Consider the following 26,744-nt stretch of genomic DNA (forward strand, 5'->3'; position numbering starts at 1 on the left):
CCCCACGTCAGCGGAATCATACAATATGTGCACCCTTTGTGTCTGGCCTTTCACTCAGCATTCTGTTTCTGAGGTTCGCACATAGAGTAGCACGCATTAGTAGTTCCTTCCTTTCAAGCCGGCATTACCTTTGCACGTGCTGACAGCTGTCTTACAGGTTAAGGGCGTGGGAAGCGTCTCCTATCACTGGCCCCTCTTTTGCAGAGAATGTGGACCTGAAGGGAAATCCAAGAGTAACAGTGCTGATGCTCCAGCACATGTCTCCACCCTCCCTGAGCACAGGATGCTGCAAATCCCACTGCTGGGGCCTCCTGACTGTCCTCAAAGCGAAGACAGCCGGCGTGCAGGGCAGGCCCAGCCTTCTGGGAAGTGGAGGTGGGCGGGGACGGTCAGCCCGCCCTGGAGGGCAGCTTAAGTAGCAAAAAGCAGCTGGGCCTGACGTCCACCTGGCTCTTAGCATAGTGGCACGGGCAGGCCACAGAAGGTTTCCATATTCACCTGGCTGAGAGGAGCAACCCACGGCTCTGAGAAGTGGATCTGGCTGAGGTGATGCAGCTAGTAATGTGCCAGGTGTTTGCATTCGGTTCAGACCTGTTGAGCCTCAGAGCATCTTTCTGGGATGAGGCTGTAAGACAAATAAATGGGGAGGCTGAGTGGGCATGGACGGCTGGGAGAAGCACCTGGCGGGTACTGTCCCCGTGAGGTGGAGTTTTAGTCCGTCCAGACTGGCGGCAGCTCATCAACGGCAGAAATGTATGGCCGGTTGCGGTGGCTCACGCCGGTAGTCCCAGCACTTTGGAAGGCTGAGGTGGGCAGATCACTTGAGGTCAGGAGTTCAAGACCAGCCTGGCCAACATGGCGAAACCCCATCTCTACTAAAGATATAAAAACTAGGCAGGTATGTTGGTGCGTGCCTATAAAAAATGAAATGTATTACTCCCAGTTCTGCAGGCTGGGAGCTCAAGAACAGGTGTGGCAGATTCGGTGTCTAGCGACAACACACTTCCTAGCTGACAGACAGTGCTGTCTTGCCGTGTCCTCACACAGTGGAAGGGGTGAGGGCACTGTCTGAGGTCCCTTTTATAAGGGCTCTAATCCCACTCACAAGGCTCCACCCTCATGACGTCATGGCCTCCCAAAGGCCCCACCTCCTAATACCATCCCCTAGAGGAGTATGACTTTCACATGAATTTGAGGGGGACACAAACGTTGAGACCACAGCCAATGAGAACAGAAAAACGCCGTCAGAGGGTGTACTGCTGGTGGAACTTACTAGTCCATGGTCTTACCGAGATGGGCTCTGTTTAGATCACGTCTCAAAAACAGCAGCCACTCTCACTAGGATGGCTATATCAAAATTGTAAAATAGGCTGGGCAAAGACATGGAGAAGTTAGAAGCCTTGAACATTGCTGGTAGGAATATAAAATGATGATATCGCTGCTGTGGAAAACAGTTCAGTGGTTCCTCAAAAACCTGAAGATAGAAATACCATCTGACAGCCAGCCATGGTGGCTCGCGCCTATAATTCTAGCGCCTTGGGAGGCCAAGGCAGATAGATCACTTGAGGTCAGGGGTTTGAGACCAGCCTGGCCAACATGGTGAAACCCCATCTCTACTGAAAATACAAAAATTAGCCAGGTGTGGTGGCAGGCACCTGTAATCTCAGCTACTCAGGAGGCTGAGGCAGGAGAATTGTTTGAACCCGGGAGGCGGAGATTGCGCCACTATAATCCAGCCTGGGCAACAGAGCAAGACTCCATCTTGGAAAAAAAAAACCATCTGACCCAGCAATTCCAGTCCTATGTATACACCTCAAAGAACTGAAAACAGGAACCCAACCAGGTGCAATGGCTCATGCCTGCAATCCCAGCACTTTGGGAAGCCAAGGTGGGAGGATCACTTGAGGCCAAGAGTTTGAGACCAGCCTGGGCAACATAGTGAGACCTACCTCTACAAAAAACCAAAGATTAGCTGGGCATGGTGGTGCATGCCTGTGGTCCCAGCTACTTGGGAGGCTGAGGTGTGAGGATCACTTATACCTAGGAATTGGAGGCTGCAGTGAGCTATGATTGCACCACTGCACTCCAGCCTGGGCAACAGAGTGAGACTCTATCTCAAAACAAAACAAAACAGGAACTCAAACAACTACTGGTACATAACACATGTTCATAGCAGCACTACTCACAGCAGACAAACAGTGGAAGCAACCTAAATGTCCATTGATGGGTGAATCTCAGCCCATGCATACAATGGAATGGTATTCAGCCAGAAAAATGAAAGAAAGGGCCGTCCTGGTAGGCTCACGCCTACCCGCTGAGGCGGGTAGATCACTTGAGCTGAGGAGTTCAAGACCAGCCTGGCAACATAGTGTAACCCCATCTCCACAAAAAATACAAAGCATGGTGGCATGTGGCATGTGCCTGTGGTCCTAGCTACTCAGGAAGCTGAGGTGGGAGGATTGCTTGAGCTCAGGAGACTGTTGCAGTGAGCTGAGATTGCACCACTGCACTCCAGTCTGGATGACAGAGCAAGACCCTGTCCCCCAACCCCCACAAAAAGAGGAAAGAAAGGTGGGAGCAGTGCTCATGCCTATAATCCCAGCAATTTGGGAGGCTAAGGTGGGAGGATTGCTTGAGGCCAGGAATTCAAGACCAGTATGGGCAACGTAGCGAGATTCTGCCTCAAAAAAATATTAAAAGAAACAAAGGAATGAAGAACTGATCCATGCTACAACATCAGTGAACCTGGAAAGCATTATGCTGAGTGAAGGAAGGCAGGCACAAAAGGCCACGTGACATATACTTCCATTTACATGAAATATCCAGAACATACAAATCCACAGAGACAGAAACTAGATTAGTGGTTGCTAGGGGCTGGGGGGTGGGCAAAGGGGAGTGACCACTTGTATTAGTCTGTTCTCATGTTGCTATGAAGAACTGCCCAAGATTGGGTAATTTATAAAGGAAAGAGGTTTAATTGACTCACAGTTCAACATGGCTCAAGAGGCCTCAGGAAACTTACAATCATGGCAGAAGGCCAAAGGGAAGCAGGGCACCTTGTTCGAAATGCGGCTGAGCGATGGGGGAAATGCCCCTTATAAAACCATCAGATCTCGTAAGAACTCACTCCCTATCACGAGAACAGCATGGGAGAAACCACCCCCACGATTCAGTTACCTCCACCTGGTCTATGCCCTGGGATTACGGAGATTACAATTCTAGATGAGATTTGGGTGGGGACACAGAGCCTCAGCATGTCACCGATTAATGGATATGGGGTCTCCTTTTGGGATGATGAAAACAGTTTGGAAGGAGACTGGTGATGGCTGCAGAGCATTGTGAATGTACCAAACGCCACTGAATTGTTTATTTTAAAATAGTTCATTTAATGTGATGTGAATTTCACCTCAATGGAAAACAACCAACCATCCTCAGCAGCATGAGGAAGCTCTTTGCCGGGGGCTTTCCTCTGTGTACATTTTCCTGACCTTTCCAGAGTACAGGAGCTGGCCTGGCAGTTCCAGGCAGGCCTCTGTGCCCCACTGAGCTGTGGCTGCTGTTGTGCTTGTCCCCTAGCACCATCCTGCTGTACCACATCATGGCGTGGGGCCTGGCCACCCTGCTCTGCATGGAGGGAGCCGCCATGCTCTACTACCCTTCCGTGTCCAGGTAAGCTGGGACTCCAGTGCCCCAGGCAGCCCCATCCTTAGCTCAACGTGTGTTCTCTTGCAGGGAATGCCTGAGCCCTGACCCACAAAGTGGGCACCTTGGAGGTTAGGCCATTGTCTCAGGGCCATGTGAGGCCATGCTTATGGCCCAGCCCCAGAGGGCTGACTGCAATAGCTAGGAGAATGACCCTGGAGTCATGCTCCCTGCCTCTGCCTTTCTCATTTGTGTGCGTGGGTGCCCGTGCACACAAGCATGCACACAAAGCTTCCGCATATTCCCCTCCATGTAAGTGTGCATGCAAAGTTTTAGGTGTATCCCCAGCCCCCGTACTGGTACAGTTTCCTCAGGCCCACTTTTACGTTTTTGGTCTTCAAGCTTCCTCTGGGTGAGCAGGTGAGCTTAACATTCTAGGAATGAGTGTAGAATAATGTAGAAGAGGCCAAAGGGAGCGCTGGGCAGGGCCCATTCTCTAGCTTTGCTTCCTACGCTTTCTCACTTCTCTTCTATCCCGCACACAGAGGGAGATGTGGCTGCTGGAACTGTCTCAGGCATTTCCTCAAGTTTACGTTCCTGTCTCTGCAACTCTTAGTTGCAAAGCCAAGGTCTTTCCAAGGATATATACTCTAACTTCCAATGGGAAACAGAAGTGGACAGTGTCTGTGTCTGTGATTTTATACCAGGGATCAACACGGTGTAGGCCTCAGGACAAATCCAGCCTTCTTCTGTTTTTGTAAATAAAGTTTTATTGGAATAGAGTCACACTCATTTCTTTACGCACTGTCTATGACTGCTTTTGCGCTGCAACATCAGAGTTGAGTAGTTGCCTCAGAGACTACAGTGTGGCCCATGAAGCTGAAAATATTTACTGTCTGTTCCTTCACAGAAAAAAATCTACAGAAAAAATGGGTGTAGATAGTTTCTCTCCCTCTTTTCCGGCTTCTTGTAGCTGCTCAGTTAGATGTCTCCAAATTGGTGTTGCCTTGTCAATCATGAATACAAGCAGGAAGCTCAGTATGTAGATCCATCTGTACAGCTTGTTTTCCTGGGTAACTTTAAAAGGACAGATGCAGTGTCAGCAGCTGTTACAACGAAATGCACTTAGTTGGAAAGGGAGTTTCTGTTGCTCTCCCTTACCTGTGGGACCCTGGAGACTCCTGGCAAAGTTGCATCTGAGCCTGAGGGCGCCATTGCTGCGGGGCGCACAGGGAGTCCTGAGGTGCTCCCAGGGTCTTTAGGAGCTGCTCCTTTTAAGCGTCTTATCCTCAGTCATCTTTTCATTTTCGCATCGCCTGACCCAGGGCACCCGGCATTCTTCATGCTCACAGTCTCACTCTCGTTATTTCCTTTCTGTCTTTGCATCGGAGTCACGTCTCTTTCTCCTCTTGTTTCGCTTTCTCCTTTCAAGCCTTTCCAAATCAAATTTAGCCTCTAGAGCTGAAGATAAAACCGCCTGTTAAAAGAAGGTGGCAGCGTTGAGAGGTGGTATAGTAATCCTTCTTATGGCAAGAGGAGACGAGTGTGGCATTTTTCCTACCTGATTTTATTTTTTACATTTTCTGCCTATTTCCCCTCTGGTTTGACCATTCTGTGAATATTAAGGTGCTTTCATTTATTTTTGTCATTTCCCCTTCCGTGGCCACGAGGCTGTTTGGTCAGCTGCTTTTCGCCTCCCTCTTTGGTTGAGCTGGAGCAGACCTCCCTCCCGTTTGCCTTCAGTTTCTTTTTCCTCCATGCCATTTTGCTTCTCTCCTACATTAAGCATTTCCCAGCTGAGAGTTGTTACCTTGGTAACATACGTGTGTGGGGCCCTCCAGCACACTCTATGGTGACCAATGATTCCTATGACCCCTCAGTAGAAATCTTTGTCCTTTTCCCTGACAAGAATCTCTGAAACTATTGTTATCCATAACCATAGGAACACATTTCCTCTGAAATATTCAGCTGGTGTATTTTGAGTTGTTCAAGCCCAGGGACTGGATCTTATTCATGTTATTGCCCAAAGCCATGTAGTAAGTACTCAAAACCTAACTACTTAATGGAGTACCTTGGTCTCTACTTGAATTGCGTTTTCTCCTTGAGACCCAGTGCAGGGAATCCCTCATCCCAGCTTGTTTTCCTTTCCGATCTTTTCCCAACAGTAACCTTTAAAAGCTTCCTCCAGTGGAATGCCTTAGGGATCCTGCCATTTATGAGACAGAAACATGGTTGATCTCCCTTACTCTCCTGCAATTTACTGCTTGTTCCAGACATGAGAAATGACTCACATTTCCTTTGTGCAGTCAGAAGCAGATTTATGCATTTCCCTTTTCATTCTCATCCTCTTATCTTGACTTCCAGATAAGCAGATTTCTTTTAGCCGAAGCTTTAAGAATGACTTGGTTTTCCTCTCTCAGGTGTGAGCAGGGCCTGGACCACGCCATCCCCCACTATGTCACCATGTACCTGCCCCTGCTGCTGGTTCTCGTGGCCAACCCCATCCTGTTCCAAAAGACAGTGACTGCAGGTAAATTCTAAGGTATTTAGCGGGTACCCGGCCACTGGGAGCAGCCCCATGATTTGGGCTCAGACAGTGACACATGTTATCCTGGAATTATCCAGGGCAGTTGACCTCATTTGTCATCCCCCAGAGATATCAGCAGAACACAGCTGCAGAAAGTGGGCAGGCTCAATAAATGACAATGTGCAGGCCTTTGCACAAGTTCTGTGCCATCATTTGTTAGCTCAGTGCCAGGACTAGTTGACTTTTCACTTCCGTGCTGGGCTCTTCCCGGATGGGCCACAGGAGTGCCCTTTGATGATTGTGGAGGTGTGAGAGGAACAGAAGGAGAAGAGAGGGGAGGGGGAAGGGACTGAAGGAAAAGAGAGAGGGGGGGAAGGGACTGAGTGCATACTGAGGTGGCTCCAGTCCCATAATGCACTTGGCTGATGTTTTTTCTCAGACAAGCAGGAAACAGGAAGTGGAGCACAGGAAATGAGTCAAGGTCAATGGTTAGAAAAGGATAAGAGGAATGAAGTCGTTGACAGCATGTCTGGGAAAGACTTCTAGGCTGGGGCTGGGGACCTGCAGTCCAGCCCCTACTTTCCCCTCAAGGAAGTGTGTCCTGGAGTTAGCCTCCCGCCTCCTCAGGCTGCCAGGGATCTCTCAAGGGCAGAATGGGAGTAAGGAAATTTGCCTTAACTGAGAGGTCTTTTTAGGATCACCTGTTAATTGTTGAACTTTTAAAAAACATTGTTCAGAATACTCTATCACTGGTAATAGGATTTTATTGTGGTTCTTTGGACCAGTCTCTTCATATCTACTTTTTTTTTCTTTTTATTGAGATGGAGTCTTGCTCTGTCACCCAGGCTGTAGTACAGTGGCGTGATGTCACCTCACTGCAATGCCTGTGTTCAAGCGATTCTCATGTCTCAGCCTCCTGGGTAGCTGGGACTACAGATGTGCGCCACCATGCCCGGCTAATTCTTTTGTATTTTTAGTAGAGACAGGGTTTCACCATGTTGGCCAGGCTGGTCTCGAACTCTTGACCTCAGGTGATCCACCTGCCTCCCAAAGTTCTGGGATTATAGGCAGGAGCCACCGTGCCCAGCACATATCTACATTTAAATATAGTGTGTTAAATATAGCACTTTAAAACAAAATCTCATCAAAAATAGTGATTTGAGCTCATAAAACACATGGAAATGACTTATAGAAAAAAGACTGAAAAGAAATACACTAAGATGTTAACAGTGGTTATCTCTGGGTGGAGGGACCATGGGTCATTCATACTTCTCTAAACTTCTAAATATTTTCTAACTTGTCTATAAAAATAAATTCAAAAATTTTTAATACTTTAACACGTGTGGACTATTTTTATTTTTATTTTTTTGAGATGGAGTCTCACTCTTTTGCCCAGGCTGGAGTAAAGTGGCACAATCTTGGCTCACTGCAACCTCTGCCTCCTGGGTTCAAGTGATTCTCCTGCCTCAGCTTCCCGAGTAGTTGGGATTATAGGCACTCGCCAACACGCCCGGCTAATTTTTGTATTTTTAGTAGAGATGGGGTTTCGCCATGTCGGCCAGGTTGGTCTTGAACTCCTGACCTCAAATGATCCACCCACCTTGGCCTCCCAAGTGCTGAGATTACAGGCTTGAGCTACTGCACTCAGCCAAAATTGGGAGTTTAGTCCACACTGATGTACCAGCATTAATTTCATAGTTGTGAAGAACATCCCCATGGTTGCATAAGATGCTAATATTGAAGGGAATCTGGGTAAAGGGTAGGGGTATACAGGGACTCTCTGTGCCATCTTTGAAAATTTTATGTAAATCTAAAATTATTTCAAAGTAAAAGTTTAAAAATATGTATCTTCCTTAAGGTCTACGAGGACTCCAACCTGCGATTGTCAGGAATGAATGTCAGTGACTTGCTTTGCTTCCTGCCCCTCTGGCTTTGCTTGTGGGCGCACATCTGCTTCCACTGCCTTCTCTGTCACTCAGTAAACACAAATAATAAACACTGCATGTAGTTCTTTCTGTTCTTCACAGTGGCCTCTTTACTGAAAGGAAGACAAGGCATTTACACAGAGAACGAGAGAAGGATGGGAGCCATGATCAAGATCCGGTTTTTCAAAATAATGCTGGTTTTAATTATTTGGTAACCTTTCTTCTGTATATATATACATTCATTGCTACTGGGAAGGGCTACGGAAACAGCTTGCCATGTTGCATGTGTGAGCAGAAGTTCCAAAGGGAAGAGCCTTTGGGAAGGAGATCTTTGAGACTGTGCTAGGTGCCCTTTGAGGAAAGGCACAGAGGACGGGGAACAAGAAATTCATGAATTTCTGGAAAAACATTCAAATCGACTCAAATTATATATAAAGCCCTTAGAACACAAATGCCCAAATCTAGTTTTGAAATGTCCCAACCATGTGCATAGTTGGGGTTAACCAAAACAAAGGGGCTGGGTTTTGTTTTTTTTTTTTTTTTTTTGAGACAGGGTCTTTCTCTGTCACCCAGGCTCCCAGGCTGGAGTGCAGTGGCACAATCACAGCTCACTGCAGCCTTGACCTTTAGGGCTCAAGTGAGCTTCCCACCTCAGCCTCCCAAGTATTCTCACTCTGTTGCCCAGGCTGGAGTGCAATGGCATGATCTTGGCTTGCTGCAACCTCCGTCTCTTGGGTGCAAGTGATTCTCCTGCCTCAGCCTCCCGAGTAGCTGGGATTACAGGCATGAGCCACCACACTCAGCCAGTCATGCTTTATAAATTCACCCATTTGCCTCACTCTTGACACCAGAATTCCTGTATCTGACAGAGGGGCAAGGGCACATCTTTGGTCAAGAAAGTTGGAGAACAAACTGAGCAGTTTGTCTTTCCTCATTTTTCCCCACAACTGGTATCCTGTCCAAACCTTTCAGGTGGATGCTTTGAAATAGGCCTGTAACCAATGCAAAAAAAAAAGAAAAAAAGATTGAAATCAGAACATGCTGCACTGTGCTGAATCAGTGCCTTGCAGGACAGGGCAAGTACTTGTGATGTTAAAAATTCACCTGTGCTGGTTGTGGTAGCTCACGCCTGCAATCTCAGCGCTTTGGTAGTTGGAGGCAGGCGTATTCCCTGAGGCCAGGAGTTCAAAACTATCCTGGGCAATTTAGTAAGACCCCACTTAACAACAACAACAAAAATTAGCCAGGTATGGTAGCACATGCCTGTAGTCCCAGCTACTCAGGAGGCTGAGGCAGGAGGATCACTCGAGCCTAGGAGTTCAAGGCTACAGTGAGCTATGATCATGCCACTGCTCTCTAGCCTGTGTGACAGAGCAAAACCTTGAGTCTAAAAAATAATAGTAATCATAAATCACCTGATATGAGCTTTGTTAGGACACCTTTTTTGGAGATATATAACTCATCTCCTACTAAAAATACACTCAGCTCAACATTTCATATTTCACTGAGCCACCTAAAATAACATTGAAAAATTCTAACATAAAATGTTAAGAAAAAATTGGTTTGATCTCCACCAAAACTGTAAGTTGCTCTTCAAACAAAGAATGAATTCCGGGTTATTTGATGCAGTGCTAGAATCGTACAACTAGATGTGGTATTGAGTGTTACTGTTGGAAGGATTTGCTGATATGCGCTTTAGACTGAGAAAACAAATTCTATTTTTTAAATTAAATTCTTAGTGTGCTGGCTCCCCTTAGTGTGCTGGTTCCTCTTAGTTTCATTTCTTTTTTTTTTCTTCTTTTCGAGACAGGGTCTCACTTTGTCCTTCAGGCTGGAGTGCAGTGGTACATTCATAGCTCACTGCAGCCGCAATCTCCTGGGCTCAAGTGATCCTCCCACCCCAGCCTCCCAAGTAGCTGGGACTACAGATGCACACCACTAAACCTGGTTAGATTTTTTTATTTTTAGTAGAGATGAGTTTCACTTTGTTGCCCAGGCTGGTCTCAAACTCTTGGGCTCAAGCAATCCTCCTGCCTCAGTCTCCCGAAGTGCTGGGATTACAGGCAGGAGCCACCACACCCCGCCCTCCTAGTTTCTTACTGCAGAAGTGGTCATGTCTGTACTGAGAGCTAGTACTTTTAGGTCTCGGTAGAAATTCTTCTTTGACCCACCGCAGCATTTAAAAATGAGTTTCATTGCATCTTCTCTTTACCTGCTGCCATTTTCTTTCCAACAGTTGGTTGTCGAATATCATCAATGAAAGCCTTTTATTCTATCTTGAGATGCAAACAGATATCAATGGAGGTTCTTTGAAACCTGTCAGAACTGCAGCCAAGACCACATGGTTTATTATGGTAGGTCGATCTTTATTTTATTCTAATTAGTTAATTATTTAATTAATTTATTTGTTTTAGAGACGAGGTCTCACTCTGTCACCCAGGCTGGAAAGCAGTGGCACAATCATAGCTCACTGCAGCCTCAAACTCCCGGGCTAAAGCAATCCTCTGTCTCAGCCTCCTGGGTAACTGGGACTACAGATGTCTGCCACCACCCTGGGCAATGTAGTAGACCCCATCTCTCTTTTTTTAATTATCTAGATTTAACATTTTCTGTTTGAAAAAAAATCAGAAGAAAAAGAAGCAGTCAGAAGTACACTATACTGTATTTAAATACAGGAGGAGTTAAATAGGCTCCTGGCCTTAGTGTGTTGGCTGGCTGTTTTGTTTGTTGTTGGGATCCTTATTAAATGCTTCGCCTCTGGTCAATCAGTTCGGCACAGTGTATCAAAGCTCCTGGCAGTCTCACAATATCAGAGCATGGATCTTGAAGGACCGTTTCAGACTATGAAAAAGCCACACAGATGAAGATATTCCTGGTAGCATTATCCTTCATAATTGTAAAGCATTATGGGCAACCCAAATTTCAAAAAAAAAGAAAGAAAGAAAGAAAGAAAGAGATGGTTAAGTAAATCATGGTCTTTCATCTTGATGGAATATTACTCAGATGTCAAAAATGATGATTATGAAATCTCTGGTATTAACTGGAAAATGTAATATATACAATTATACCAATTACAACTACAGAAAAACATGGTTATCTTTTTTTCAAGGGGGAAACAATGAAAAAAAAAGAAATAAAACAGAAAAACATACTGTGTGGAAAGGTATCGGTGGACATACAGGAAGTGGCGGTGGGGCGGAGGCACCATGGGCGGACCGTGCCAGCGCTCTCTTCTCTCGCCTTTATAAGAAGAAATGCACGCGTGTTGTTGGCAGGGAGATGCATGCTCTCTGTTCTACACAGAATCCATATTTATATCACTTTTGAAATGGGGAAAGTCTCATTCACAAAGACTTTCAAATGGAACCAACACTGGCCCTTCCGTCCCTGCATGTGGTTTGGAGCTTGGCTGGGTTCCTCTGGTGAACTTCACATGTCCTCAGCACACACGAGTGGAGGGATGTTTCCCAGACTCTGCCTGAGCCTCGGGAACCTTTATTATATCAAGTGCTCCCCTGGCAGCACAGGGTGGCAAACCGTGGAGAACAGGCGCCCCCAGGCTGTGGGAGGAGCTGGCTGTTCAGTCCTTGCACTACGGTGCTCCCTCTCCCGCTCCTGGCCTCTTCTCCTCCCTCGCCCTCCCCTCTCGCTTTCTCCTTCTCCCGCCCTCCCTCCTCTCTCATCCTCTGTCCCCTCTCTTCCCTTCTCTACTTCAGCTCCTCCTGCCCCCTCCTCTCCCCACCCCGACTATTTTCAGGCACTCTTGAGTGTACAGCACCTACTGTGCCCAATCTTCATCTTCCCCTGAATCGACCCACCAACCAGCCACCAGCCAACCCATGGTCACTTCCAAGCCAGGCCAGCCCTGTGGGCATGCTGCAGGGAGTGCCGCTCTGTGACAGCCCAGGGCTCTGACTCCTGCTATGCTGCAGTGACTGCCGTGTGTCTTTCTGTCCTCTCTCCAGGGAATCCTGAATCCAACCCAGGGATTTCTCTTGTCTTTGGCCTTCTATGGCTGGACAGGATGCAGCCTGGGTTTTCAGTCTCCCAGGAAGGAGATCCAGTGGGAATCACTGACCACCTCGGCTGCTGAGGGGGCTTATCCATCCCCAGTGGACTCCCGCGTGCCCCATGAAAACCCTGCTTCCAGGAAGGTGTCTCATGTAGGTGGGCAGACATCTGACGAAGCCCTGAGCATGCTGTCTGAAGGTAATGCCCTGTCTGCACAGCAGGTAGACTTCGGGCCCCAGGGTTCCCCTTAAAATGCCTTGGAGGATTCTTTGTCCCGGGGTCTGTCCTGTGTGTGGTGGGTATTTAGCAGCACCCCTCATGTGGACTCACTAGCTGCCAGTTGCACCCCCCCACCAACTGTGACAACCAAAACTCTTCCAGACATTGACAAATGTCTCCTGGGGGGCCACAGTAGCCCCCAGTTCACAACCAGTATCTCAGAATCGTTAGGCTTGGATCTAAAAATGCAATTTTTTTCCAGATGTTGTCTCAGCTAAATGCACACACACACAAAACCAAAACGCCATACAACCCCGTGTGGGAGGTACCAAAGTAATGTTAAATTTGCAGTAAGAAAAATAATATGCAAAAAGATGTTTGGAAATGCCTTAAGGAGTTCCATTTTCTTTTCCATTCCTACTATTCAAATACATTGAAGGGAGGTCAAGGCGGGTGGATCACCTGAGGTCAGGAGTTCGAGACCAGCCTGACCAACATGGTAAAACTCCATCTCTACTAAAAATACAAAATTAAATGGGCATGGTGGCTCATGCCTGTAATCCTAATGCCAGCAATTTGGGAGGCCGAGGCGGGTGGATCATCTGAGGTCAGGAATTCCAGACCAGCCTGACCAACATGGTGAAACCCCATCTCTACAAAAAATACACAATTAGCTGGCATGGTGGTGCACGCCTGTAATCGCAGCTACTTGGGAGACTGAGGCAGGTGGTCCTCAGTCTCAGTCTCTCAAGTGGTCCTCCTGCCTCAGCCTCCACTTGAACCCGGGAGGAGGAGGTTGCAGTGAGCTGAGATCGCACCACTGTACTCCAGCCTGGGCGACAAGAGTGAAACTCCATCTCAGAAAACAAGAACAAAAACAAAAATACTTTGAAGGAAGGTTCACTTTCAGGTGAAAAGCTTGGTTTACTTTGAAGGCTAACAGACATGGTGATGAATTGATGGACTGATTCCATGATTCAGTACTGTTGGGAGCCACGAAGAGAAAGAGACACAGTTCTGGCTGAAGCTAAAAGACACAGAGAGAGTATATACTTACAGACTTTCCATCTGGTACAAACAGTTCACGAAGGATGAGGGACCCACCTGCTGGAGCTGCTGTTAGTCTGTAGAGTTACTGATACCATCTGGGGAATGAAGCAAAAAGTATTATCTTGAATTATTTGGCTTTGTATTCCCATCCTGGTGTTTTAAAGCAGCCGAGCAGATATTTGACAGTCAAATGAAACACTAGAAATAACAATAAAAGTCCCCTGCACCCCACCCCAATCACCACCAACAAACAAAATCCATCAGCATTTCCTCACTTCCCCTCCTTCCAGCAAGCTGTTGCCTAGATTTGCTGCTCAAAGATTGGATGTTTTCACATAGAGCTTTTAGAAAAAGCAAATAAAGATCCAATAGAAAAATAAGCAGGGCAGCCATCCCAGAAGGCTGATCTCTGTGAGGGCTCCCTGTTTTTGTTTTTATTTTGTTTTGTTTTTTTGAGACAGGATCTCCTTCTATCACCCAGGATAGAGTGTAGCACAAGGAACACTGCTCACTACAGCCTCCACCTCCTGGCTCAAGTGATCCTCCCACCTGAGACTCCTGAGTAGCTGGGACTACAGGTGCATACTGCCATGCCTGGCTAACTTTATTTTATTTTATGGTTTTTGGAGAAAATTAGTTTTTTGGAGAAATGGGGTCCCATTATGCTGCCCAGGCTTAATTCTTTTTAGATTAATGTATGCAAATTCCTGCAAATGTGCTCTCTCTGTGGTCTCAAGTGGTCCTCCTGCCTCAGCCTCCCAAAGTGCTGGGATAATAGGCTTGAGCCACCGCACCCGGCCCCTTAGCTTTTTTAAACAATTGAGATATAATTCATATGCCATAAAATTCACCCCTTAAAATGGCACATTTCAGTGGTTGTGCACACATTACCGCTAAGTCACAACATGTTCATCACTGCAGAAAGAGACTCTGTGCCCCCCATGAGTCATTTCCCATCTCTTTTCCCCAGCCCCTGGCAACATGAATCTTTTCTGTGTCTGTGGATTTGCTGTGCTGGACCTTACATAGAAAGGGCATTGTGTAATCTTTGTCCTGTTGTGTCTGGTTTCTTTGACTTTGGATGTGTTTTCTAGATTCACCTATGTTGTAGTAAGTGTCAGAACTTCATTCTTTTTATGGATTGATAATATTTCACTGTATGGATATATCTATTTATTTATTTCTTTACTTTTTTGAGACCGGGTCTCACTCTGTGGTCCAGGCTGGAGTGCAGTGGAACAAACACGGCTCACTGCAGCCTTGACCTCCTGGGCTCAAGTGATCCTCCCACCCCAGCCTCCTGAGTAGCTGGGACCACAGGCGAGTGCCACCGCACCCTGCTAATTTTGTTTTGTGTCTTTTTATATTTTATTTTGTAGAGCTGGGGTCTCCTTATGTTGCCCAGGTTGATCTTAAACTTCTGGGCTCAAATGATCCTCCCACCTTGGCCTTCCAAAGTGCTGGGATTATAGGCCTGAGCCACTGGGCCTGGCCCATTCTTATTCTGTTAATAACTCCTTATGACTGCCCAAAACTCTAAGAAGAGGCTGTGTACTAGGAGCTGAGTGGGGTGTAGATACTGGGATGTGTAAACCTGGCCCTCAAGGATCGCACATACCCTAAAAATTATTCTATTCTAATAATAGATCAATCAATGGAAACAGCAATTTGAGAAAACACTGGAGGAAAAGGAAAGCCTTTTGAGAAAAACGAGAAATACAATCAGTACTTTTTATTGTGGGAAGAATTCCTGTAAAAGTGGCAGCTGCCAATTTAGGACTCCGAGGACATATTAGGTAACACCTGTCAGGTCAGGCTTTTTGAGGACAGAGCTTGAAGCACAGAGTACATTTTCAAAATTAACAAGAAACATCTGCAAAAGTGTAAAGTGGCCTGGCCTGGTGGTATAAACCTGTATTCCCAGCTACTCAGGAGGTTGAGGAAGGAGGATCACTTGAGGCCAGGAGTTGGAGTCCAGACTGGGCAACACAGTGAGGCCCCATCTCTCTAAAAAAAAAAAAGAAATAAAGTTGTAGTGCTACCGAGGTGGTGGTTAGAGCTGTAAGTTTGCATCTAGTCACCCTTTGAATATCTTCGTTTTTTTTTTGAGATGGAGTCTCGCTCTATCACCAGGCTGGAGTGCAGCGGTGAGATCTCAGCTCACTGCAACCTCCACCTCCTGGGTTCAAGTGATTCTCCTGCCTCAGCCTCCTGAATAGCTGGGACCACAGGTGCGTGCCACCACGCCCAGCTAGTTTTTGTATTTTTAGTAGAGTTGGGGTTTCACCATGTTGGCCAGGATGATCTCGATCTCTTGACCTCATGATCTACCCGCCTCAGCCTCCCAAAGTGCTGGGATTACAGGCGTGAGCCACTGCGCCCAGCCTCAAATATCTTAAAATTGTTCATAACATGCAGTCATCACCATTTTGTATGGTAACCCTATGCAGGAATTTGTGTACATTAGTCTAAAAAGAATTAAGAGGCTTTTATTCAGAAATTAAATCAATTAATTTGCTGCCTAGAACACTTCACCTTTTCAAATATTTCCACATCTGACTTTTGGCTCTCATCACCATTGTATTTTCTGGGGACAATTTTAGGATACCTTTTAAATCTTTCCTGGTCAGTATGTCTCTGGGGCCACTTGCCTGTCACTCTAGAATGTGCTTCCCTCTGTCGGTGGCGGGGGAAACACAGGTGTCATTCAGATTTTCCTACCAGAGCTTGACCTGCTTGTGGGCAGCAGGATCCCTGGGACTATGTAAATCCTCACCTATAAGCCCCCGTTATACCTCCCCAGCTCCTCACTAAATAGAGGTGAATTTGGGTAAGTTAAGTGTGCATCTGATACTACTTCTGTGCATAAAGTCACGGAAAACCCCTTACCAGAGCCTCTTTCCTATTGACTGCACCTGATCATTACTACCTAAGCAGATACAGAGAAAACTTAGCCATGGGCTTCTCCCTCTGTAGACTGTGGAGATATAGCACAACTTGTTCCTCATACCCTTAAGATCCTACGACTTTGGGTTTCACTACAAGACCAATAGGCTGGCACTGAGCCTTATTAAGTATCTGATACAGTATCTGGCAGTGTCTAGGTACTTCACACAAGTTAACTGACTTTTGTCTTAAACAAATATTCAACACCATTTTAGCCAGTATGGGTGAGTGTTCCTGAGGAGTATAATTTGTGAAACTCACAAGTAAGTAAGGACAATACTATTTTTTATTTTTAAAAACCTGTGAAGGGTTAAAGGGACACAGGCAATGTAAGACTATGTTGGTTTTGGAACACTGGTGAGAGTTCCTGGAGAGGCAATGTGCTGGCTGAGTCTTACATGATCGAACAGCATGGGAAAAGAGCAGACAGAAAATCCAGATGAGGAAGAAGCCATGTGGAGAGTTAGCACAGGAAGTCTGCGTCTTGTTTGGGGATGGCTATGGCTCAGCGTGGTACAGAGGTGTTGGGGGAAGCTAGAGAAGTGGTGAAAGGTTTATAAAGATTCTGCTAAGGCATTTGGGCTTTATCCGATGGCCAATGAAAGGCCAGTTAAGGTTTTTTTAAGTGGAAAGACACTGCGATTTGCTTGTAGGACCAGCCCAGTGCATGGGTGTGGGAGAAAACATGTAATGCATCGTGTTTTGTGACTGTGGAAGCAGTTTCCATTGAAGGGTCTGTGTCTCTGCGTAGGAAGGCAGAGAGCTACTGGACGGAGCTCAGTTCCACACCTGCCACCATTGTGCTTTCTTGCTGAATGCTCTCTGCTCATCAAGCCGAGGTGTCTGGATCTGGGAGAATCCTGAAGAGAGCCCAATTACATATCACACCCATCCCACCATTCTTGGTTTGACCCACAATTCTCCCTATGCTCCCACAATTCTGTTTCTCCCATAATTCCCTGTCTCTCCCACAATTCTGTGTATCTCCCACAATACCCTGTATTTTCCCCAATTCTGTATTTCTCCCAGAATTCCATGCCTCTCCCAAAAGTCAGTATTCTCTCCTACAATCACCTGTCTCTCCCACAATTCTGTTTTCTCTCATAATTCCCTATTTCTCTCACAATAACATTCCCCTCACAATCATTTTCTCCCACAATTGTCCATTCTATTTTTTCTTGAAAATCTGTTTTCTTCTATAATGTATTTTCTACCACAGTCTGTCTCACCTACAGTTCTCCATTCTCCACTCTAATTTGTTCTCTCCCATAAGTCTCCATTCTCTACCACAATTCCCTGCCTGTCCTTCAATTCTTCCTCTTTCCCGTAATTCAATCCTTTGTTTTTTCCACAATTCTCTTTCCCATAATATCTTGAGTCCCCCACAATCCTAATCTTTCCTACAATTCCTCGTTTCTCCCACAATCCCTTTTTATAATTTTTCATAATGCCATGAATCTCCCATAATACCTGGAATCTCCCACAAGCCTTATCTTTCCCACAATTCTGTGTTTCTCTCACAGTACCTTGAGTCCCTCACAACCCCATCTTTCCCACAACTCCTTTTTTCTCCCACAATACAACGTCACAATTTTCCTTAATGCCTTGCGTCTCCTGAAATATCTTGTGTCTCCCACAATTCCTTCTGTCTCCCACAATCCTTGTCTTGTTCCACCAATTTCCTGTTTCTCCCACAATCCCCATCTTTCCCACAATTTATTTTTTTCTCCCACAATACAGCTTCACAAATTTCCATAATGCCTTGCATCTCCCAAAATATCTTGTGTCTTCCACACTATCTTTTGTCTCCCACATTCCTTGTCTTTCTCCAGCAATTTCCTGTTTCTCCCACAATCCCCATCTTTCCCAAATTTCTTTTTTCCCTCACAATAAAGCTTCACAATTTTCCATAATGCCTTGCATCTCCCATAGTATCGAGTCTCCCGTAATTCCTTTTGTCTTCCACAATCCTTGTCTTTCTCCAGCAATTTCTTGTTTCTCCCACTATATCATATTTCTCTAACAATTTCTTCTTTCCCACATGTCTCTCTTCTTTCTTTCAAAATTTGCTTTTTTTTTTTTTTTTTTTGAGACGGAGTCTCATTCACTCTGTCACCCAGGCTGGAGTGCAGTGGCATGATCTCGGCTCACTGCAACCTCCACCTCTTGGGCTCAAGCAATTCTTGTGCCTCAGCCTCCGGAGTAGCTGGGACTACAGGTGCACACCACCACAACTGGCTAATTTTGTACTTTTAGTAGACAGAATTTCACCATGTTGGCCAGTTTAGTTTCAAACTCCTGACCTCAAGTGATCTGCACACTTTGGCCTCCCAAAGTTCTGGGCTTATAGGTGTAAACCACCTTTCCTGGCCAATTCTCCATTCTATTTCAGGAATCTTTCTTTTATAATTGTATTCAAAAGAATATGTACCACATTCTTTCTGCCCTGTAATCCCATTTCTCCTACAACTTATTCTGCACCATAATTCCTTTTCTCCCAAGATTTAGTATTTTTCCCATAATTTCCTGCTTTTTCCACAATTCTCTATCCCACCCATAGTCCTGTATGTCTCCTACAAGTCTGTCTTTCCCACAATGCCTTGTTTTCCCATAATTCTTTGTTTCTCCCACAACTCTCTGTTCTCCACAGTTCCTGTCCTTCCCCCAATTCCCTGCTTTCCCAGGATTCCTTATTTCTCCCACAATCTTGGTCATTCCTACAATTCTCTATTTCCTCCCATAATTCTCTGTTCATCTCACAATCCCTGTCTTTCTCATGGTTGTCTGGTCTCTCCCACAGTTCCCTGTTTCTCACATAAGTCCCCATTTATCCAACAATCTTTGTCTTTCCCACAAATTCTTTCTCCTACAATTTTTTATTCTTATCTTTCACAAATCTTTTTTCCTCTAATTCTACTCTCTACTACGTTGTCTCACATGCAGTTCTTTCAGAATTTTTCATTTTCTGCCACAATTTATCTCCCAAAATTCAACATTCTCCTCCATAATTCCTTACCTTTCTCACAGTTTCATCACTTTCCCATAACTCTCTATTCTTTCCCATTAATCCTTTGTGCCTGGCACAGTTCTCTTTTCTACAATATTTTGCCTTCCACAATTCCTTTGGTCTCCCACAATTCCTTGTATTGCCCACAGTTCCCTATTCTCTCCCACAATTCTCTGTTATCTTCTCTCTCTCATAAATCTCTGTTCTCTCTTACAATTCCATTTTCTCCCATGATTTTTTATTCCTCACACTTCCCTGGCTCTCCCCAAATTCTCTTTCTGTCCCACAGTGCCTCATTCTCACTAAAATTCTTATTTTTTCTACATTTTTCTGTTATATCCCACAATACCCTGCCTTTCCCATAATCCTTTTTCTCTTCTAAGTCTCCTGTTCCTAAAAAACACACCATTTTGTTTTTTCCCATGATTCTGTCTTTTCCCAGAATTCTTGCTTCTCCCTCCAAATTCTATTCCCTTCCACACTTTCCCATTATCTTCCATATTTTTCCATCATTCTTATTACTTTTTTGTATTTTTAGTAGAGATGGGGTTTCACCATGTTGGTTAGGCTAGTCTCAAACTCCTAACCTCAAGCGACCTGCCCATCTTGGCCTCCCAAAATGTTGGCATTACAGGCACGAGCTACCATGGCAAGCCTAAGATTCTCCTTTGTTTATCGCATTTTGTCTGTCCTACAAATTCTCTTTCCCCAAATTTCTGTTGCATCTCACAAAGGAAATTATTCTCCCAGAATTCCAATTCTCCCACTATTTCCTCGTTATGACTTCCCATAATTCCCTGCATCTCCCACAATACATTAAGTCTCACACAATTCCTTGTGTCTCCCAATTCCTTGTGGTTGTCAAATTCCTCATATTGCCCACAATTCCCCATTCTCTTCCACAGTTCTCCATTCTCCCCCATAGCTCCCCATCTCTTCCCAAATTCACTTTGTCTCCTGTAGTTCCTCATTTCACCCAGAATTCTCATTATTTCCCACAATCATCCTCCCTCACAATCTTTTATCTCTCTCACAATCCCTTTTCTTACAATTGCTGTCTCCCTATTGTCCTTTGGATGTTGTTTAGCCTTTTCTGTGTGTATACTTGGATTTTCATAATCTACTGCAACAGAAGCCTGTTGGGATATGGAATTTAAAAAACAAAAATGCTTTTATTTTAAGATGATGTCTCGCTCTGTTGCCAGGCTGGAGTGCAGTGGCATGATCTCGGCTCACTGCAACCTCTGCCTCCCAGTTCAAGCGATTTGCGTGCTTCAGCCTCCCTAGTAGCTGGGACTACAGGTGTGTGCCACCATGCCCAGCTAATTTTTTGTGTTTTTTGTAGAGACGTGGTTTCGCCATGTTGGCCAGCATGGTCTCAATCTCTTGACCTCGTGAACTGCTCGCCTTGGCCTCTCAAAGTGCTGGGATTACAGGCGTGAGCCACTGCACCTGGCCATAAAAAAGCTTTTCAAATATAAATAAATATTCTCTCAGAGCAATTCTTTCAAGAAAGCAAGCACCCAAAGCCCCAGCCCTTCCCCGTCCCATGCCTGTTACCCTCTCTAGTTTCAGCAGAGCCCTATTGATTCATTCAGATACGGACAGCAACAAGTGTGTGGGAGAGAGAGGGGTGCTTTGGGCCAGCTGGGGCTTGTTTCCACAAGCAAGCTGTAGAGATAAATGTGGGCATATGGAGGAAAGTAGGAAAGGCAGGAGTACCTTTTCTGGAACAGGAGTCGTCACGCTTCAAACAGGAGACTTTGGGGCACTCAGAGGCTGCCTTTCAAGGCTGCTGCTTTTCACTGCTTCTGAAAAGCCATCATGTTAGCATGGACTTCTCTTCCCCTCCGTCATTTGCAAAATTTCTTATAAGCTGTTAGACCAGCCACCTCCCAATGGCAAGGTCCCTTACCTAGCACCAGGTATACGCAGAATTTTTTCAGCAGCCTATTCTCCAAGTAGCACCCTGAGACACTGCCTAAGAATTGGGCATTATTCTAATCCTTTGCAAAACCCACCCAGCTCAGGTGAAGTGTCAGCTTGGGCTCTGGGAGATCAGCTTTCTCCTCAGTGGTCTGCTGTTACTTTGCCTCTCCCTAAAAGTAACACCTGGTGCCTCCATCAACTGTAGTTGCTATGAGGGTGTGGAAGAGAACATACCCCAGGGCCTTGGACTTTGTTGGGCTGGCCAGATCAAATTTAACACCTTGAAGTGGAGTTGGGCCAGGTGTCATGTTTTCTATGGTTCCTGCTCAGTGCCCTCTGGCTGGTTGGGATTTCAGTTCTAGGACTTCACAATTTTTAGGGGATCTGAAAAAGGCATCTGAGGGCACAAGGGACATCCAATATACAGTCATGCATCACTTAACAATGAGGATACATTCTGAGAAACGCATGTTAGGCAATTTCATTGCTGTGTGAACACCACAGAATTCACTTAAACAAACCTAGAGGGTATACCCGACTACACACCTGGGCTGGATGGTAGAGCCTCTTGCTCCTAGGCTACAAACCTGTAAAGCATGTTACTGCACTGAATACTGTAAGCAGTTGTAGCACAGTAGTACTTGTATATCTAAACATAGTTGAATAAAGAAAAGGTACAGTAAAAATGCAGTATTATAATCTTATGGGACCACTGTCATATATGTGGAATGTTGACCAAAAAGATCGTTATGTGGTGCATGGCTGTATGTCCAAATCTCAGATCTGCATGGGGCGAAGGAATCCCAAGAACCTGCCTGGACTTGCAAAGCTCATTAAAGGGGGCCACGAGGAAGGGGACTGGCCCTTGGGTACCATTAGGTCACTGGGACATGCATTTTCTGCAGGGATGTTAGATCTTCACAGATTTTGCAACAATTGGGAATTAGTCAACATCTTCCAACAGCCTGGTTGAATGATCTTCTCAGAAACTTGCTCACCCAGCACATTCCCTGCTCACAGAGAACTTTAAGACCAGCAGAGAAAACCCTTGGAAATTCAGGGCTGCTGGAAAGCACTCATCGAACTGAGCACAGGCAGGCTGGGCTGGGGCAGCTCCCTCCCCGCAGAATTTGCTTCAGGAAAGTTGTCATGCATAAATATTCTCTTCCGTGGAGCCCTAGGGAGAGGATGAAAGCACTAGAAATTCTTCAAAGCCACAGGACCCAGAAGTGTGAGGTCACGAGGGAGTGTCCTCAGTCCAGACCTTGATCACAAGCCACCATGTGACACCCTGGCCCAGAGTCTATTTGAAAAGAACTACAGAAATCACAAATGAGTTCCCATGAATCCAGATGTCCTCATAAACAGTTGTGACCCTGTTAGAATCAAGTCTTTTTGAAGTGTCACCAGCCCCCTTCCAGCAAGAATGCTGCTCCGGAACTGGAAGGCTCCTTTAGAAGTTTTCCCAGCTGGTGTCTGGGCTCCAGGAAAAGCAGGTTCACCACGCTAACAAAAGCATCCTCTCCACCATCCTTCTGGGCCACCCAGACGCTCCTCAGGATCTAGCTGGGCGGTCCACGGCCAGATCCATCTTCAACTTCCTTTACCTGCCCTTCAAGCAGCTCATCACACTTGATGAGTTACTCAGACCAAGATTCTCCCAGACTCATCTTAATCCAACCCTGGGAGGAAGACCTGAGTGCCGTGTCTTCCCGCAGCCCATAGCGCTTGTGTATGTGCATGCAGGTGCATGTGTGTGTATTAGGGGACACCACAATATTGCATTTACCTTTTTCTGGGGGTGGGATCTCACTCTGTTGCCCAGGCTGGTGTGAGATGGCATGATCCTGGCTCACTGCAGCTTCAAACTCTTGGGCTTAAGAGATCTTTCTACCTCAGCCTCCCAAGTAGCTGGGACCACAGGCACACACAATCATGCCTATTTTTTTTTTAAGAGATAGGGTCTATGTTGCCCAGGCTGGTCTCACATGCAAGTGATCCTCCTTACTCGACCTCCCAAAGTGCTAGGGTTACAGGTGGACCCATCACACCCAGTCCACACTTGTTAATATTGCCATCTCTGTCCGTCGCTCAGGATTTCCTAATCCTTTCTAAGCACATCTCTCCTGATGTCGTCACAATTTCTCACCTCTTCTTTTCTGTATAACTCTAATGTTCTTTTTCGTTCCGTACATGTCCTCTCAAACTCTGCACTTCTCTCTTTTAGAACTGTGCTTGCTTCTGCCCTTCTTTATACTCATGTCTTAATGAGAGCTCCAAGGGACTAGTGCTGCATCCCGTTGCTGTCAAGGCACTTACGTGATTGTACTGACCCATTCCCCATGTTTATTGGGCACCCTTTACATGGCAGGTGTTGTCTGGGGCATTAGGTACACTATGGTGACTAAGACACATTCCCTGTCCACTGAGACTCTCCGCTCTAGTGGCAGAGACAGAATGAAAAACACAAACAACGATATCATATTCCAGCCTGGTAGTGGGAAATGCCATGGAGAAAAATCAGGGAGGAGGTAGGAGCGTGGTTTTAGAGAGGGTGTCCCGAGAGTCTCCCTGAGCATGATGTAACATTAGAATTGAGACCTTAATGAAGTGTAGGAGCCACTAGAAAATCAGAAGAGCTTTACAGGCAGGAAAAGAGGTGCAAAGGCCCTGTGACAGGACCAAGCCTGGAGTGAGAGGGAGAGAGGCAGTGTGCTTGAGGGTGTGAAGGAGCAGAGAGACACACAGACGAGGCTGCAATTGTCAGCAAGTCCCATGGGTGGAGGGATTTGGAGGCTTTTTGGAGCACAGTCACTTGCCCCATCTGTTGTTAGAAAGGCCACCCTCCATTGTGTCTTCCACCTGTGTATTCCCCATGCACAGCCCACAACCTGCGTTGTGGCTGGAGCAAGTACTCTAGGATATTTGGGGATTGGAAGAATAATTCTGACATTGTTTCCAAAGGGTCTCACAGATTCTGAATGAAGATGTATTGCTGGAATTGATGCAGGATTTTATTCTCAGTCACTTTGCAAGCTGGGGACTTCTGGCTGGTGATGTCCCGGCCAGGTCTTACTCGGCATGCTACCTGTTGCAGGAGACGGCCTGCCCACCTGGCCTGCCTGGGCCAAGTCTGGCTTGCACACCAGTTCCCGAGTTCTTGTCGTGTGCCCAAGAAGAATGAGGTTCACTGACTACAGAGGAGTGAGCAAGGCAGGGAGATTTACTGAGTGATGAAACTGCTTTCAGCATAGAGGGGATGTGGGGTGGTCCCTCTGTCTGAAGGAGGGAAAGTCTCCTAATATGGCTGAGTCCAGGGCTTTTAATGGCTCAGAATCGGGGAGGGGCAGGCCTTACATAGTATTGGAAAAGGCAATATTTGATTGGTTTAAAGGCATTATTCAGAATTAATCGGGAAAGGGCAGGAGCAGAACTTCTCACTTTGGGTTGTGGCTTTCCTCTCGGACCAGCAGTCCAGTTTTTCAGCCTTCAGGCTGTTTTTGGGTTGAAGGTGGGGTTGAAACTCCAAACTGGAGACCCGACCCTAACTGCCTAGACATTTGGCTGCCTCCTGTCACTATCAGAATGATGACTGACATCCAGGATTACTCTTTCGATGGGAGTGAAATTAACTTTCATACTGCTGATTGCTGCCTATGTTTTTTCCCCTCCTCGTATTGTGTCTGCTTTTTGTAAACCATGTCATATTCTGGAAGGAGGACAAGAGAAAGGGGAAAATTGATTAATAAAGAAAACAGGACCAAAGGAAATAAAAATGAAATCAAAAGAAAGCCAGGTAGAATTAGCCCCACATAGTTAGACTGGATTAGTAGTTTGGCTTTGGGCTTTCTAGATGGGGACTAAAGAGAAAATGTGACCAGTTACAAGACTCTTCATCATTTAAAAGAAAACATTGCACATGGAAGCAAAGTGCCATGAAATCCAGGCCTGAGAAAAATATCTCCAGTGATTTCTCATGAAGGGAATGCTGAGCATATTTGGACAAATACATTCTGGTATTTACAAAAATATCATGCATCACTTTATCTTATCTAGGGTCACGATCAGAACAAATGAGCCCAATTTGACAGAGTTACCAGGCATGTACTATGTTTGTATTTAGTGTATTTAGTTGGGCCTTGGGAGATGAGTTTTCCATGAGTATAGTTAGTTGCTGATGGGGAGGAGCTACCTGCTAAAAACATATGGCATTGTCCGTTTAAAGACAGTTGGGAGGTGGCGTAGTTTTACAGAGTGGTGGTCTCCCTCCCTTTGGGCACTTCCTGGAGTTCAGTGTAGGTAGCCAGACAACCATAGGGTCCTGTGGCCTGAGTCACCATCCTCAGCAGAAGCTGCACCAGTAGCCACAAGGGTGCGCTCTGCTGCTGAATCAGACAGCACATGTCCCGGGGCTCCAGAACCTTCCTAAACCAATAGTTGTGTCACTTGCAGCATCTGTACCACGGTCACCTATCAACTGGCCTAGATGATTCCGTGGGACTTGTTTCATCTGTCATGATTTAATAAAATGTAAATAGAAAGTTGATGTAGATTTCCACCCCTCCCACCTTTTTTTTTCAGATGAGATGAATGCTAGGACTTTGACCAAAGTTGGTACGTGAAAAACTCTGTGCACTGAGTACTGAGCATTTTCTGAAGCTGATGACAAACCTGCTAGAATGCAGACACAGTCAGTCTTTTGTCTTTTCCTCTCCAGGTTCCGATGCCAGCACAATTGAAATTCACACTGCAAGTGAATCCTGCAACAAAAATGAGGGTGACCCTATTCTCCCAACCCATGGAGACCTATGAAGGGAATGTGCTGGGGGTCCAGACCCCATATTCCTCAGACTCTACAATTCTCATTCTTTAGAACTGTGATCTTACCTTCCCAGCACTGCACTGCCAAGGTGTAGCAGCCCCCAAATCTTGCTCTCATTACAGTTAGTGCTTCTTCCCTGCGAGCCTTTAGGATAGGAGAAATGATTCATGCACATGCATCTGGGAATGGAAGAGGCCCCTCCAGTCCGCTCTGCAGCTTCTCTAGCCTCTTCGTTGCCACTAGGACGTTTTCTGAGGCTGGCTGTAAAGTAAATGTAGGGTCCGTGTCCTTGAGAAAGTAGTTAAATAAAACAGTTGTGACTGAGCTCTCAGCCTGACTTGGATTCTGTCTTAACAACACTTCTAGCAAAACAAAATGTATGTACAGTTATGCATTGCTTAATGATGGAGATGAGTTCTGAGAAATGTATCGTTAGGTGATATCACTGCTGTGTGAATACCATAGAGCGTACTTACACAAACGTAGACAGTACAGGCTACTGCACACTCATGCTGCATGGTAGAGCCTATGGCTCCTACTCTACAAACCTGAACATCATGTGACTGTGCCCGATACTGCAGACAACTGTAACACAGTGGTATTTGTGTATCTAAACATACCTAAACATAGAAAAGGTGCCGTAAAGATGTGATTTCTAGAGCAAGT

The 26,744-nt window shown here is 45.9% G+C and overlaps 1 protein-coding gene across 1 annotated transcript in view; it reads left to right on the forward strand.

Moving 5' to 3' along the window:
• GPR143 (G protein-coupled receptor 143) overlaps window positions 1–26,402 on the forward strand; it is a 44,869-nt gene extending 18,467 nt beyond the window's left edge. The window contains exons 4-9 of the mRNA XM_012433983.2: window positions 3,577–3,669; window positions 6,063–6,172; window positions 8,197–8,305; window positions 10,331–10,448; window positions 12,060–12,303; window positions 25,974–26,402. Of these exons, the coding sequence (XP_012289406.2) occupies window positions 3,577–3,669; window positions 6,063–6,172; window positions 8,197–8,305; window positions 10,331–10,448; window positions 12,060–12,303; window positions 25,974–26,068 (769 nt within the window). The 3' untranslated portion in view covers window positions 26,069–26,402. The remainder of the gene's footprint in view (window positions 1–3,576; window positions 3,670–6,062; window positions 6,173–8,196; window positions 8,306–10,330; window positions 10,449–12,059; window positions 12,304–25,973) is intronic.
• Window positions 26,403–26,744: the final 342 nt, after the last annotated feature.

This window comes from Aotus nancymaae, unplaced genomic scaffold (assembly GCF_030222135.1).
Source record: "Aotus nancymaae isolate 86718 unplaced genomic scaffold, 86718_ANA_hifiasm-v0.15.2.pri h1tg000058l, whole genome shotgun sequence".
NCBI lineage: Eukaryota > Metazoa > Chordata > Mammalia > Primates > Aotidae > Aotus > Aotus nancymaae.